The sequence below is a fragment of the Apodemus sylvaticus genome, chromosome 7 (assembly GCF_947179515.1).
Source record: "Apodemus sylvaticus chromosome 7, mApoSyl1.1, whole genome shotgun sequence".
Classification (NCBI taxonomy): domain Eukaryota; kingdom Metazoa; phylum Chordata; class Mammalia; order Rodentia; family Muridae; genus Apodemus; species Apodemus sylvaticus.
Window position 1 is genome coordinate 2,899,391 of NC_067478.1, and position 12,650 is coordinate 2,912,040.

At 51.9% G+C, this 12,650-nt stretch overlaps 1 protein-coding gene across 1 annotated transcript in view; it reads left to right on the plus strand.

The window, feature by feature from the left end:
* Ulk4 (unc-51 like kinase 4) overlaps positions 1–12,650 on the plus strand; it is a 293,992-nt gene that overhangs the window by 46,062 nt on the left and 235,280 nt on the right. The window contains exons 18-19 of the mRNA XM_052186951.1: positions 2,835–2,942; positions 9,135–9,218. Of these exons, the coding sequence (XP_052042911.1) occupies positions 2,835–2,942; positions 9,135–9,218 (192 nt within the window). The remainder of the gene's footprint in view (positions 1–2,834; positions 2,943–9,134; positions 9,219–12,650) is intronic.

Below are 12,650 nucleotides of genomic sequence, written 5' to 3' on the forward strand. Positions count from 1 at the left end.
CAAACACTGGATGCGCTCCATCTGGCATCTCCTGGCAGTAGCACCTCAGGATGTTGGCATAGTGACCACTGAGGAAGCAGACTTGGTGCCTGGTCCCCAGATCCTTACAACCATGTCTGTCTTCCCATGTGCGCTCATGTGCCATGGCTGCCAGGCTTGTCCCCATCTCCCCGTTTTGTCCTTTTGAAAGTACCGCACAGGGAGCAGGCAACATGCAGCCTTTGGTTTCTTTCCTGCAGTGTAGTATCCGTCTGCCCGCTTTGTGTTTTGAAGCAGTTCCCATGCACTTTGTGCACAGTGTATTTAACATTAGCCCTCTGACAGACATCCCGGTCCTTTCCAGTTTTAAGATACAGTTAAAACAGCTAGAATCAGGCTTGTTTCATTTTGTACAAATAACTCTGTATAAACCCTTCCCTAGGGTGAATGTTCAGCACAACAATGGCCGTTGTGAGATTTGTTCTCAGTTGTTTATTTGTTTGCAGTGCTGGGGTTACACCTGCCACCTTTGCATGCCAGGCAGAGTTTACTGCTGTGCTACATGCTCAGCCCTTGGCTTTTGAGGAGGCGTTTTACATGTAGCACAGGCTGGCCTCGAACTCATGAAAGTCTTGCTTCTTCCCTCACGTGTGTGCTGCAGCACACTCTTTATCTTAAAGGCGCTCGGCTGGTCTACCACATCGCACCTCACTGTCACAGGGCAGATGACACGGCTTTGCACCCCCAGGGCTTTCCACACCCCCTCTGGGTGTTAGTTGTGATAGGTGTGCAACAGGGCCTCACTGGGGGTTCATTTGCGTTTCCCTGATTTCTGTGGTGTTGGATTTGCTGACTGTCCGTCCTCGGTGCAGCGTCTCTGTGTTATATCAGCCTTTCCTAGCCCTGGATGGGGAAGCCTCATGTCATGGTTGTAGTTTGAGCCCGTGCTCCATCTGAGCTCACTGCGTGCTCAGGGTGTTGGACTGAGGTGAGGCTCACTGTGTCCTGGTAGCTGGTGGCTGTCTTGTCTCCCAGGCTGACTGCGTGACACTGGGTCACCATGTGGGTTGGTCATGTTGGTTAGGCACTCTCGTGGGTGCCTTTCCGTCCTACCGTGAACTCTGCTTTCCCACAATGAGCTCTCCTTCTGTCTTGAAGTCATGGAGTGCCAATCCCAGCCTCTGTCGACCCCCATGCTAGTCCGTGTCTCAGTAGGGCTCACATCAAAGAGAGACCATGGTGCATTTGTCTTCTGTGTCTAAGAAGTGGGCCTTGAAGTCCAGGACCATGACTGTGGATTTGCCTTTATTTTTATTATTTATTTATTTGTTTGTTTGTTTGTTTATTTATTTATTTGTTGATACAGGGTTTCTCTGTGTAGTTCTGGCTGTACTGAAACTCACTCTGTAGACCAGGCTGGCCTCAAACTCACAGAGATTCACCCGCCTCTGCCTCCCAAGTACTAGGAGTAAAGGTGTGCACTACCATGTCCTGGCTTGTCTTTATTTGTTATACATTTTCTGGGGTTTTGCTTTACTTTGCTTACAGCTCTCTTATTATTGGGGATTCACATTTAGGATTGGTGTGTGTGTATGTGTGCGTGTGTGTGATAGGTACATGTACATATATGTGTATATGTGAACATTTATGTGTATATGTGCCTGAATATAATATACGTACATGCATATATATATAAACATGTATGCGTATCCATGTCTGTGTATGTTTATGGAATACTTATGTATGTGTGTAAACAGTATGTGTGTATGTGTCTGTGTATATGTATACATTTGTTGAATGGATACTGACCTTGTTTTGTTCTGACGTCTCTTGTCAGTACAGCCGTCATTGCTTTCTGCTCTCCCTGCTGCTACATAGTTTTTGACACAGCCAACCCACCACTTTTACCAAACTTTTATGTGAGTTTCTTGTAGGCAGCTTTCAGTTGGGCCAGCTTTGTTTTAATACTAATCTTGCAGTCTCTGCCTTTTAATTACTGTATTTATGCCATTTATACTTAAAGTAATTAGTAAAATATTTGATCCTATGTCTGACAATTGGCTTTTGTTTTCTGTTTGCCTTAATTTTTTTTTTTTTGTTTGTTCGTTTCCTTTTTACTCCTTCTTGGTAGTAAAAAGGTTTGTGAACTTTCAGTTTGGTGAACATGCAACTGCATTTTGACTTTTTTTCCCCTGTGGTGTTACTGAATTCTTTTCTTGTGTAGATTTTATTTTTAGTAGTTGCTCTTGGGTTTTTATATCAATATATCATAGCACTTCAGAGACAGAGTACACATCACGGCATGCCCTTGTAACAGATTATTATGTAAGAATAGGAAAGAATGGTCCATCAATATGTACAGTAACACGGGTAGTTCTCAACAATAAGAATATAAGAAAAAGACACAGGCTATGGCCATATGTACATAGACTTTAGAGACTATGAACCACAGACTAATGACAAAGAGAGGACCATTGTCTGGGATTACCAAAGGACCGTCAAACACTGGAAACTGAGGATTTCTCAGATGTACACACATTCCAAACATCACAGGGCCCAGCGAGATGGCCCAGTGGGTAGAGGTTCAACCCTGATGAACCTGAGCTATATCCCGGAACCCACAGTGGAGGGGGAGAAACAGTTCCTGAAAGCTGCCGTCTTCCTCGTGTGCCGTGGGATGTGCGTGCCTGCACACGTACTCACACCAATGGCATAGAGATAGGAATTCAGTTTGTTGTTCATCGGTTGTCATTTGGGGTAGCTGTTTAAAGGTCTCTTGTTAGCCAGTGTTCCCACAATACAGATGAACCACTCCAAGCAGCCCTGAAGTGACGTAACGTTTTCCCCCATTGCAGGCGATCACGCTCTTAACTGAGTTAATCCGGGAGAACTTCAGGAGTGGCAAGCTGAAGCAATGCCTCCTGCCCACCCTTGGGCAGCTCCTCTTCCTCGTGGCCACCCAGGTGAGACTGTCTGAAGGGCTTGGACACCCCTACTGAGCCCTGGTAACATCCACAGATCCACCTCACTTCCCCCCTTCGCATAATTTAGGGCCTTGGATATTGTCCAGTCCTGAGCAGAGAGCCTCTGTAATCTCACCTCCTTCCTGGTGCATTTGCTCCTTTGGCTTAGCAGAGTATCTCCCATATTTTAAAATGAAGGGACTAACGTCCTCAGAACTCTTGGTGGGTTATTGCTGGTTTGAGTCCTTCAAGCAGGAGAAGATGTTGGTCTCCCACTGTAAGAACTCTACCTGGTTTAAATGAGACACTACCTTGTGCAGATATAAACATGCCTGTGGGAACTTTTGATAGCAGATGGTGAAGGACAATTGAAGTCAGTTGTGGATACTTGCTGTTCACCAGTGTGTTTTATAGACTATTACTGAGTGGACATTGATAGATTATGAGCTAGTCATATCTCACCCTTGTAAGCGTTAGATATTCTGACACGTTTCGAAAGGCAACATTCTTTCTCTGTATTTTTAAAGTTTTGTCTCTTCAACTTCCCTCCATCTCTAGCCCACCTTGCCCTGCTGTACCCCTGCACCTTTGCATGGCACCCCTCACCTGTGCACTGCATCCTCCTTGCACCTGTGCACTGTGCCCCCATCCCCGCACCTGTGTACTGCACCCCCTTGTACCTGTGCACTGCACCCCCTTGCACCTGTGCACTGCACCCCCTTGAACCCGTGCACTGCACCCCCTTGCACCTATGCACTGCACCCCCTTGAACCTGTGCACTGCACCCCCTTGCACCTGTGCACTGCACCCCCTTGAGCCTGTGCACTGCACCCCTTGCACCTGTGCACTGCACCCCCTTGAACCTGTGCACTGTACCCCCTACATCTGTGCACTGCATTCCCTGTACCTGTGCACTGCACCCCCTGCACCTGTGCACTGCACCCTCCTGCACCTGTGCACTGCACCCCCTGCACTTGTGCACTGCACCCCCTGCACCTGTGCACCGCCCCCCCCACACCTGTGCACCGCACACACCCTTGCACCTGTGCACTGCATCCCCTTGCATCTGTGCACTGTGCCCCCTGTAATTGTTCACTGCACCCCCTTGAACCTGTGCACTGCACCCCCTTGCACCTGTACACTGTACCCCCCTGCACCTGTGCACTGCACCCCTGCACCTGTACACTATACCCCCTGCACCTGTGCACTGCACCCCCTCGCACCTGTGCACTGCGCCCCCTTACACCTGTGCACTGCACCCCTTGCACCTGTGCACTGTGCCCCCTTGCACCTGTGCACTGCACCCCCTTGCACCCGTGTACTGCACCCCCCACACATGTACACTGCAACCCCCCCCACACCTGTGCACTGCATCCCCACACCTGTGCACTGCACCCCCCCACACCTGTGCACTGCATCCTCTGTACCTGTGCATCTCCCTATACCTGTGGGATACATCCCTGCACCTGTGCACTGCACCCCCTGCACCTGTGCACTGCACCCTCCTGCACCTGTGCACTGCACCCCCTGCACTTGTGCACTGCACCCCCTGCACCTGTGCACCGCCCCCACACCTGTGCACTGCACACACCCTTGCACCTGTGCACTGCACCCCCTTGCATCTGTGCACTGCGCCCCCTGTACTTGTGCACTGCACCCCCTTGAACCTGTGCACTGCACCCCCTTGCACCTGTACACTGTACCCCCTGCACCTGTGCACTGCACCCCCTGCACCTGTACACTGTACCCCCTGCACCTGTGCACTGCACCCCCTCGCACCTGTGCACTGCGCCCCCTTGCACCTGTGCACTGCACCCACTTGCGCCGCACCCCCTTGCACCTGTGTACTGCACCCCCCCCCACATGTGCACTGTATCCCCCCACACCTGTGCACTGCATCCCCACACCTGTGCACTGCACCCCCCCACACCTGTGCACTGCATCCCCACACCTGTGCACTGCACCCCCCACACCTGTGCACTGCATCCTCTGCACCTGTGCATCTCCCTATACCCGTGGGATACATCCCTGCACCTGTGCACACACTTTCCTCTGTTTGTGTCATTTTCTCTCATGACACCTGCTTTTCTCTCTCAAGAGGACCTAGACAGCCTTTCCTGGCCCCTGAGAGGCCTGTAGTGAGGCCTCCTGTCTGTAGTTTCCGCGCCTCTTCCCTCCTAGATTTTCTTTGTAGCACCCAACTCCATTTGATTCATTTATTTTCTTTAGGATATGTTTCTCTCTGTGGTCTTTATTTAGCAGTGTCTTGTTGTGGCCGTATGTTTTTAGAAGTTTCAGTTTAAAGTACATGTTAGTTAAATGTCCCGTTGTGGTTGGGGATATAGCCTAGCACATGTGAGACCCGGGGCTCAATCCACAGGACAGAAATGAATGAATAAATAAAGAACTGCAGGTCTTGAGCCGGCCAGGAGTGAGGAGGCTAGAGAGAGATGGTGGTGAAACGCCCCTCGGCCTAGACATGTCTGCATCCTACAGGAGCGAGGACAAGTCCCCGAGGGGCTCGGTGGACACTTGGTCCACTCTGGTTTAAGTGAGGGGAATATCTGCAGATCCCCAGGGGTCCCCAGGTGCACGAGGACAATTCAGGAGCACCAACAGTGCGGACGCTGCCATGGGTCTCAGGAAAGGGAGCATCACTGGGGCCAAGCGGAGCTGAAGGCCTAAGGCATAGACCAGAGAGCACACCCTGGGCGGTGACGCAGAAGTCATGGTGACTTGGTGTGAGGAGATGGAGACGCGGCTCAGTGGGCCAAGGACCGCTGTGAACAATGAGGCCCAGAATGGAGTTCTCAGAAGCCGTGAACGCCAGGCAGGCCAGCTGGGTCAGTAAGTTCTAGGGAGAGGCCTCAGAGTAGACAGCGCAGACAAGAAAGATGGCAGTGTCACCCTTGGCTGTCACACACACCTGGATGTATGCGAACACAACCACACCACACACTCTACACACAGAGCAGTACCGGCGGCTCAGCACTGGCTGGCTTACACATTTTTACTTGGAGTAGGGCTGCGGAGTTGGGTAGAGTGGGCTGAGGACACGAGGACACGAGAAGCATGCAGAAGGCGGTTGTGTGAGGGATGAGGTGGCAGGAGACGGTGCCCTCTGTAGCCCAAGCTGGATCCTCTGGGAAGGGAGACAGTGAACCACTGAGGGAGCGGTGAGATTTAGTGGAGAGAAGACATTTTGTGTCTGGGACGGGTAGAGGACAGGTTGTTTGTTACCTGTGGGCCTGGAGAAGGAGGTATGGGAATGAAGCCAAGTGGGGGGTGTGGGGGTGGGTTGTGGGATGACTGTCCTGTCAGGACACCGGGGGTGGGGTGGGGTGGGGGGCGGCTGTCCTGTCAGGACACCGGGGGTGGGGTGGGGTGGGGGGGCGGCGGTCCTGTCAGGACACCGGCCATCAGGAAGATCCACACCTCCCAGCCTGTGTGGCAGGAGCATAGTGGACTTGGTTATTTCTTTCTCACAGATTCTCTGAGGACGGGAGAGTTCACGAAGTGGCAGGAGGGTCACAGGTTAGAGAGAGAAATGGAGATAGTCGGTCAGAGAAGCAGAACAGCCAGAGAGACTGGAGTCGACAGTTCCCTGGGCACTGGTCATGTGTTACCCGTGCCTCTGTGACCCGTGACCTGTGACCTGTGGCATCACCTTCTCCAGGGACCCTGTTGTTTGACCTCAGGACTAGAAAAAGCAAGTGACCTGCAGTCTTAGGCCTCCCAGCAAGGCCTAAGATTTAGCAAGAGCAAAACTACGGCCAGAAAGGGAAGGCGTTTCAGGCTTTTGGTGGAGTGGAGAATTTTAGGCCAAGTGGTCCAAGTTGCTGGTGCAGGGGCTCAGGGAAGGAGGGGGGAGGGCAGGGGCTCAGGGAAGGAGGGGGCAGGGGCTCAGGGAAGGAAGGGGGAGGGCAGGGGCACAGGGAAGGAGGGGGAAGTGCTGGGGCTCAGGGAAGGAGGGGGGAGGGCTGGGGCTCAGGGAAGGAGGGGGGAGGGCTGGGGCTCAGGCGAGGAGGAGGAGGGCAGGGACTCAGAGAAGGAGAAGGGAGGGCTGGGGCTCAGGGAAGGAGGGGGAGGGCAGGGGCACAGGGAAGGAGGGGAGAGGGCTGGGGCTCAGGGAAGGAGGGGAAAGGGCTGGGGCTCAGGGAAGGAGGGGAGAGGGCTGGGGCTCAGGGAAGGAGGGGAGAGGGCTGGGGCTCAGGCGAGGAGGGGGAGGGCAGGGACTTAGAGAAGGAGGGGGAGGGCTGGGGCTCAGGGAAGGAGGGGAGAGGGCTGGGGCTCAGGGAAGGAGGGGAGAGGGCTGGGGCTCAGGCGAGGAGGGGGAGGGCAGGGACTCAGAGAAGGAGGGGGAGGGCTGGGGCTCAGGGAAGGAGGGGGAGGGCAGGGGCACAGGGAAGGAGGGGGAGGGCTGGGGCTCAGGGAAGGAGGGGAGAGGGCTGGTGCTCAGGGAAGGAGGGGGGAGGGCAGGGGCACAGGGAAAGAGGGGGAGGGCAGGGGCACAGAGAAGGAGGGGGGAGGGCTGGGGCTCAGGGAAGGAGGGGGAGGGCAGGGGCACAGGGAAGGAGGGGAGAGGGCTGGGACTCAGGGAAGGAGGGGGGAGGGCAGGGACTCAGGGAAGGAGGGGGGAGGGCAGGGGCACAGGGAAAGAGGGGGAGGGCAGGGGCACAGGGAAGGAGGGGGGAGGGCTGGGGCTCAGGGAAGGAGGGGGAGGGCAGGGGCAGATGGGCTGGCGTCCCCAGGCCTCTGTCTTCATCTCCCCAGCAGTTTTTCCTCCCTCTGCTTTTCACTGCTTCTTGTCTGTTTAAGGGTTGCCCACCCTAGTGAGAGGCTGCCGAGCCCAGGCTTTTGCTGTGTTAAGAGTTGAATGTTCTAATGTCCACTTATCAGCAAGTGTGTTCTTTTGTGATTGGGTTACCTCACTCAGGATGATATTATCTAGCTCCATCCATTTCGTGAATTTCATGAATTCATTGTTTTAATAGTATTGTGTAAATGTACTACATTTTCTGTATCCATTCCTCTGTCAAGGGACATCTGGGTTCTTTCCAGCTTCTGGCTATTATAAATAAGACTGCTATGAACATATTGGAGCATGTGTCCTTTTACATGTTGGAGCATCTTCTGGGTATATGCCCAGGAGTGGTATAGCTGGGTCCTCAGTTAGTGCTATGTCCAATTTTCTGAGGAACCGCCAAACTGATTTCCAGAGTGGTTTTACCAGGTTGCAATCCCACCAATAATGGACGACTGTTCCTCTTTCTTCACATCCTCTCCAGCATCTTCTGTCCCCTGAGTTTTTGATCTTGGCCATTCTGACTGGTATGAGGCAGAATCTCAGGGTTGTTTTGATTTGCTCAGAATACCCAAGATAGAACTCACAGACCACATGAAGCTCAAGAAGAAGGAAGACCAAAGTGTGGATACTTTGGTCCTTCTTAGAAGGGGGATCAAAATACCCATGGCTCACAGCCAATGGACTGAGCATAGGGTGTCCAATGGAGGAGCTAGAGAAAGGACCCAAGAAACTGAAGAGGCTTGCAGCCCCATAGGAGGAGCAATAATATGTACCAACCAGTACCCCCAGAGCTCCCAGGGACTAAACCACCAACCAAAGAGTACACATGGAGTGACCCATGGCTCCAGTTACATATGTAGCAGAGGATGGCCTTTTCAGACATCAAACGAGAGGAGAGGCCATTGGTCCTGTGAAGGCTTGATGCCCCAGTGTAGGGGAATGCTAGGTCAGGAAAGTAGGGGCAGGGGAAGTTTGGTGAGCAGGGGTTGGGGGATGGGATGGGGTTTTCAGAGGGGTAACGAGGAAAAGGGATAAAATTTGAAATGTAAATAAAGCAAGTATCTAATACAAAAAAAAGAGTTGAACATTCTGCATCTCACTCCAGATAACTGATGCTGCTCTGTGGGCTGAGGGCACAGCCAGCCGTGTGAGGGCCTGTGGCGGGAGGGCTGCTCAGCACGCTATGCAAATACTGTGTGTGCACCTGGCAGAAAGAGGCCCCTGGTCAGGTCCAAGCGTCAGGTGCAAGTGGTGATTTCAACGGGACCTGGAAAGCTTCAGATGTTGTCTGCTTGAAAGTTTTTTTCTCAAATGATGGCAACCTTGTATGCTACTGCCCTCACAGTCTTTTCCTACCTTCATTTTTTTTTTTTTTTTTTTTTTAGGAAGAAAAAAACGAGCACTCCAGGGAATGCTGGGCTGTCCCCCTGGCTGCGTACACCGTGCTTATGAGGTGCCTCCGGGAAGGGGTAAGGAGCCTTTGTTGTCCTCTGATGACCCAGTAACTGCAGTCGCCCTCCAGGCTCGGAGCGTAGCCTGAAGCAGTGTAGACTGCTTGTCAACTAAGTGTTGCTACTGAATTTAAATACTCGGGGCAGGCTGGGTCCTCATTCGTTTAAGCAGGAAAAGCAAACACTGGCCTGTCTGTCTCTTACACAATGCTATTAATTACCCTGCCTCCGTCCAAGATAGTACTGTGGCAGCCCAGCAGGCAGGGTGTGCAGAGCCTGAGAGCCTGCCTGCCCCGTGATGAGCTTGTAGCTGCTGTCCTGTGCCCCATGCAGATGGCTGTCCCATGACCCCTTGTCACAGATCGTCCATGATACCCTGCAGAGTGCTAGTAGCTGGCCTTGCAGGGTGGCATTCTCTGTTTTCTTGATGCTATCCAACTTGGTTCTGCCCAAGGAAAAGTCACAGGCTAGACCTTAGTTACTGCAAGAATGAAAAAGACCGCAGTGGAGGCAGCAAGCAGTCTTGGCCAGTGTCCCATGCCAGTGAAGGGACACCATGACCACAGCGACTTATGAAGGAAAACATTTATCTGGGGCTGGCCTACAGTGCAGAGGTTTAGTGCATTATTGTCATAGTGGGAAGCAGGGCAGCTCTCAGGCAGACATGGTGCTGGAGAAGGTGCTGAGAGTTCTACATCACAACCTGTAGGCAACTGGAAGAGAGAGTGACCTTAGCCTGGCTTGAGCATTTGAAACCCCAAATCTCACTCCCCAGTGACACATTTCCTCCAACAAGGCCACACCTCCTAATAGTGTCACTCTCTGGTGACCACGCCTTTAGATCTATGAACCTCTGGGGCCATGCAAACCACCACAGGGGTGTGACATGGGGTGTGACAGGAGATGCGCCATGGGGTGTGCCATGGGATGTGACAGGAGATGTGAGGTGGGGTGTGACATGGAGTGTGACATGGGGTATGACATGGGGTGTGACATAGATTGTGAGGACAGTCCTGCGGACACACTGGCCTGGCCCTTTTGGGGAGATAGGATGAAACGAGCGAATAAAAGTGCCAGGAATGTAAGGGCCAGAGCGCGGCCGTGAGACCTGGAGTCCCAGGGTCCTCTGCTGACAGTGAGCAGGCAGGCCTTGGATTTCCACTCCTTCTCTCCTAAGCTGAGGTTATTGGCTCCCAGGAGATTTTCTCCAGATTTTTCTCACTGCTTTATTGCTGAGGTGGGAACAATGGGCCCGAGGCTAGGGTGGCAAGGATTTAAGTGTTTACAAAGCAGATAAGATGCAGACTTTTTTTTTTGTCATCTATTGATACTGTGGGCAGAGAACCTGGGTGGAGGACGTGAGGGAGGGGGAGAGAATGAATATTAATGAGTTATCCACCCCTAGGGGCAGCAGGGTTTTCTGGGCAGTTTAGAGAAGTGTCCTGGGTGTGTAGAGTCCTATTGGACAGACAGAAGGTGGCACTCACTGTCTTTAGGGGTAAATCTTAACGTGGCCACTGGGCTCACAGAGACTAGCCATTGGGGCCGAGGCTTCCGGAGCTGTTGGATCAGGCTTTGTTTGGTGAGCACTGCAGGGCCTGGGTCGGGCTCTGTCTGTCTGTCCATCTGTCCATGAGAGAGTGGGTGCTCAGCTTCTTATTTTTGCCATTGGTCTCTGTGTGCAAGCTTCACAGGTGCCGCAACGTGGAGACCCACGCTGATCCCTAAATTATTACTAACCATTTTTAAATAGATACAGGTTTAGGTATCTATGCCTACTTTTTATACCATGAGTAATATATATATTATGTGTGCACGTATGTATGTATGTATACATGGGTATATTTGAGTTATATATGTGTGCATGTGTGCCCGTATGTGCACACACATATATTTCTTGAAACTTATATTTTCATAAAGGGGGACGGTTCAAGTTTTGTTATAATTTATGGAGATTCTCTGAGTTGGAGAAGCAACTGACTATGGTCTTGGTAGTGTGCTCACCGCCCCCGGGTTGCAGAAGGCGGTGTAGGGCGTGAGTATTCCCTGAGAAGGGATCGCTGCGCTTACGGCTTGTCCCGTGCTCCCAGCACTGGCAACTGCCCAATGCGTCTAGGACCTGCTTCCAGGAGGAACCATTTCTAGCCTTTCGCTTTCCCGCTTTTCCCAGCAGCCCTCAGCACAGCAGGTGCTCCCAGAGCAGCTTGTTTCTTAGGAAAGGACAGAAGACTTTGTGAATCTGTGTGAAGTTGAACCCACATACCCCTCATGGGTGAGAGCTTCCAACCTGAGAATTCTCTTCCTCTCTGGGATCACATCTCATCCATTCTTTCGATATTTATCTGTGTATGCTGTGGCACAAATCAAGAGAACTTGGAGAAGACAGTTCTCTCTTCCCCCATGAGTCCCGGAATCTAACTCACATCATCAGGACTGGCCACAAGCTCCCTTACCTGCTGAGCCCTCTCACTGGCCCTTATCCTCCTTGGTGGAATAAGGACCCCTGTGACTTTGATCAAGTTTCCATCTTCGAATGCACAGCTAAGCACGAAGTTCATTGGTCCTCAGTACTGACCTCTGGAAGGGAGGGCATGGTATTTCTCCTGACACTCTTTGATGGAAGGAGTCGAATCCAGAACATGTGTGTGTTGAGCGGGGTGTTGAGGGCACAGCCTCTGCTGCCACCTCTGAGCTGCACGCCCAGCTCAACAGTTCTGTGGTTTACAGCTAGGTGGGGTTGGCAAGTGTTTGTCTACCATGGCTCCTCTCAGCGTCCAGAATGTGCCTGGAAGTTGATTTCCCCTCCTGTCAGCAGGCAGGGAGGGGCCTGAGCCCACACCTCATCAGACACTTGATATCCTCAGGTATTTTGTTGTCATAGGCAGCGTGTGCGGATCACCCATGAAGATGACCGCCTTTCTGTTATCTGCTTGCCTTGCTCTCAGGATGTTTGTCTTACCTTCAATCCGATTTAAGATAAAAGAAGTATGTTTCTAGTTAGAATGGCATTGTGGGCATGAGGCTTCTTCTGTGCTACAGTGCAGACATCCGGCACTGTTCTTGGTGACATGGGAGGCCACAGCTGTGTTCTCTCTCTCTCTCTCTCTCTCTCTGTGTGTGTGTGTGTGTGTGTTTCCCCCTTCCTTATTAGTAAGATTTCTCCTAAAGGAAGCTTTTACAAAGAAAAGTTTTACCAATTTCTTTATAGCTTTGTTTTGAGTGCTATCAAATGTACTAGACAAGAATCAATAAACAAATCGAATTTGGTTTTTCTACATTATGATTTTCCTGATGTTGAAGATGGGGCCAAGTGCCTATATAGTCAGTGAATGTGCAGTCTTCCACTGTGCAGCCTCCGAGGGTCAACTGGGGAAGAATTCTTACAGAAGGGTTTCCCACAGTGATTACATGCATTGGTTTCTTCTGCTTCTGTGGTCTCTGTGGTGTAAG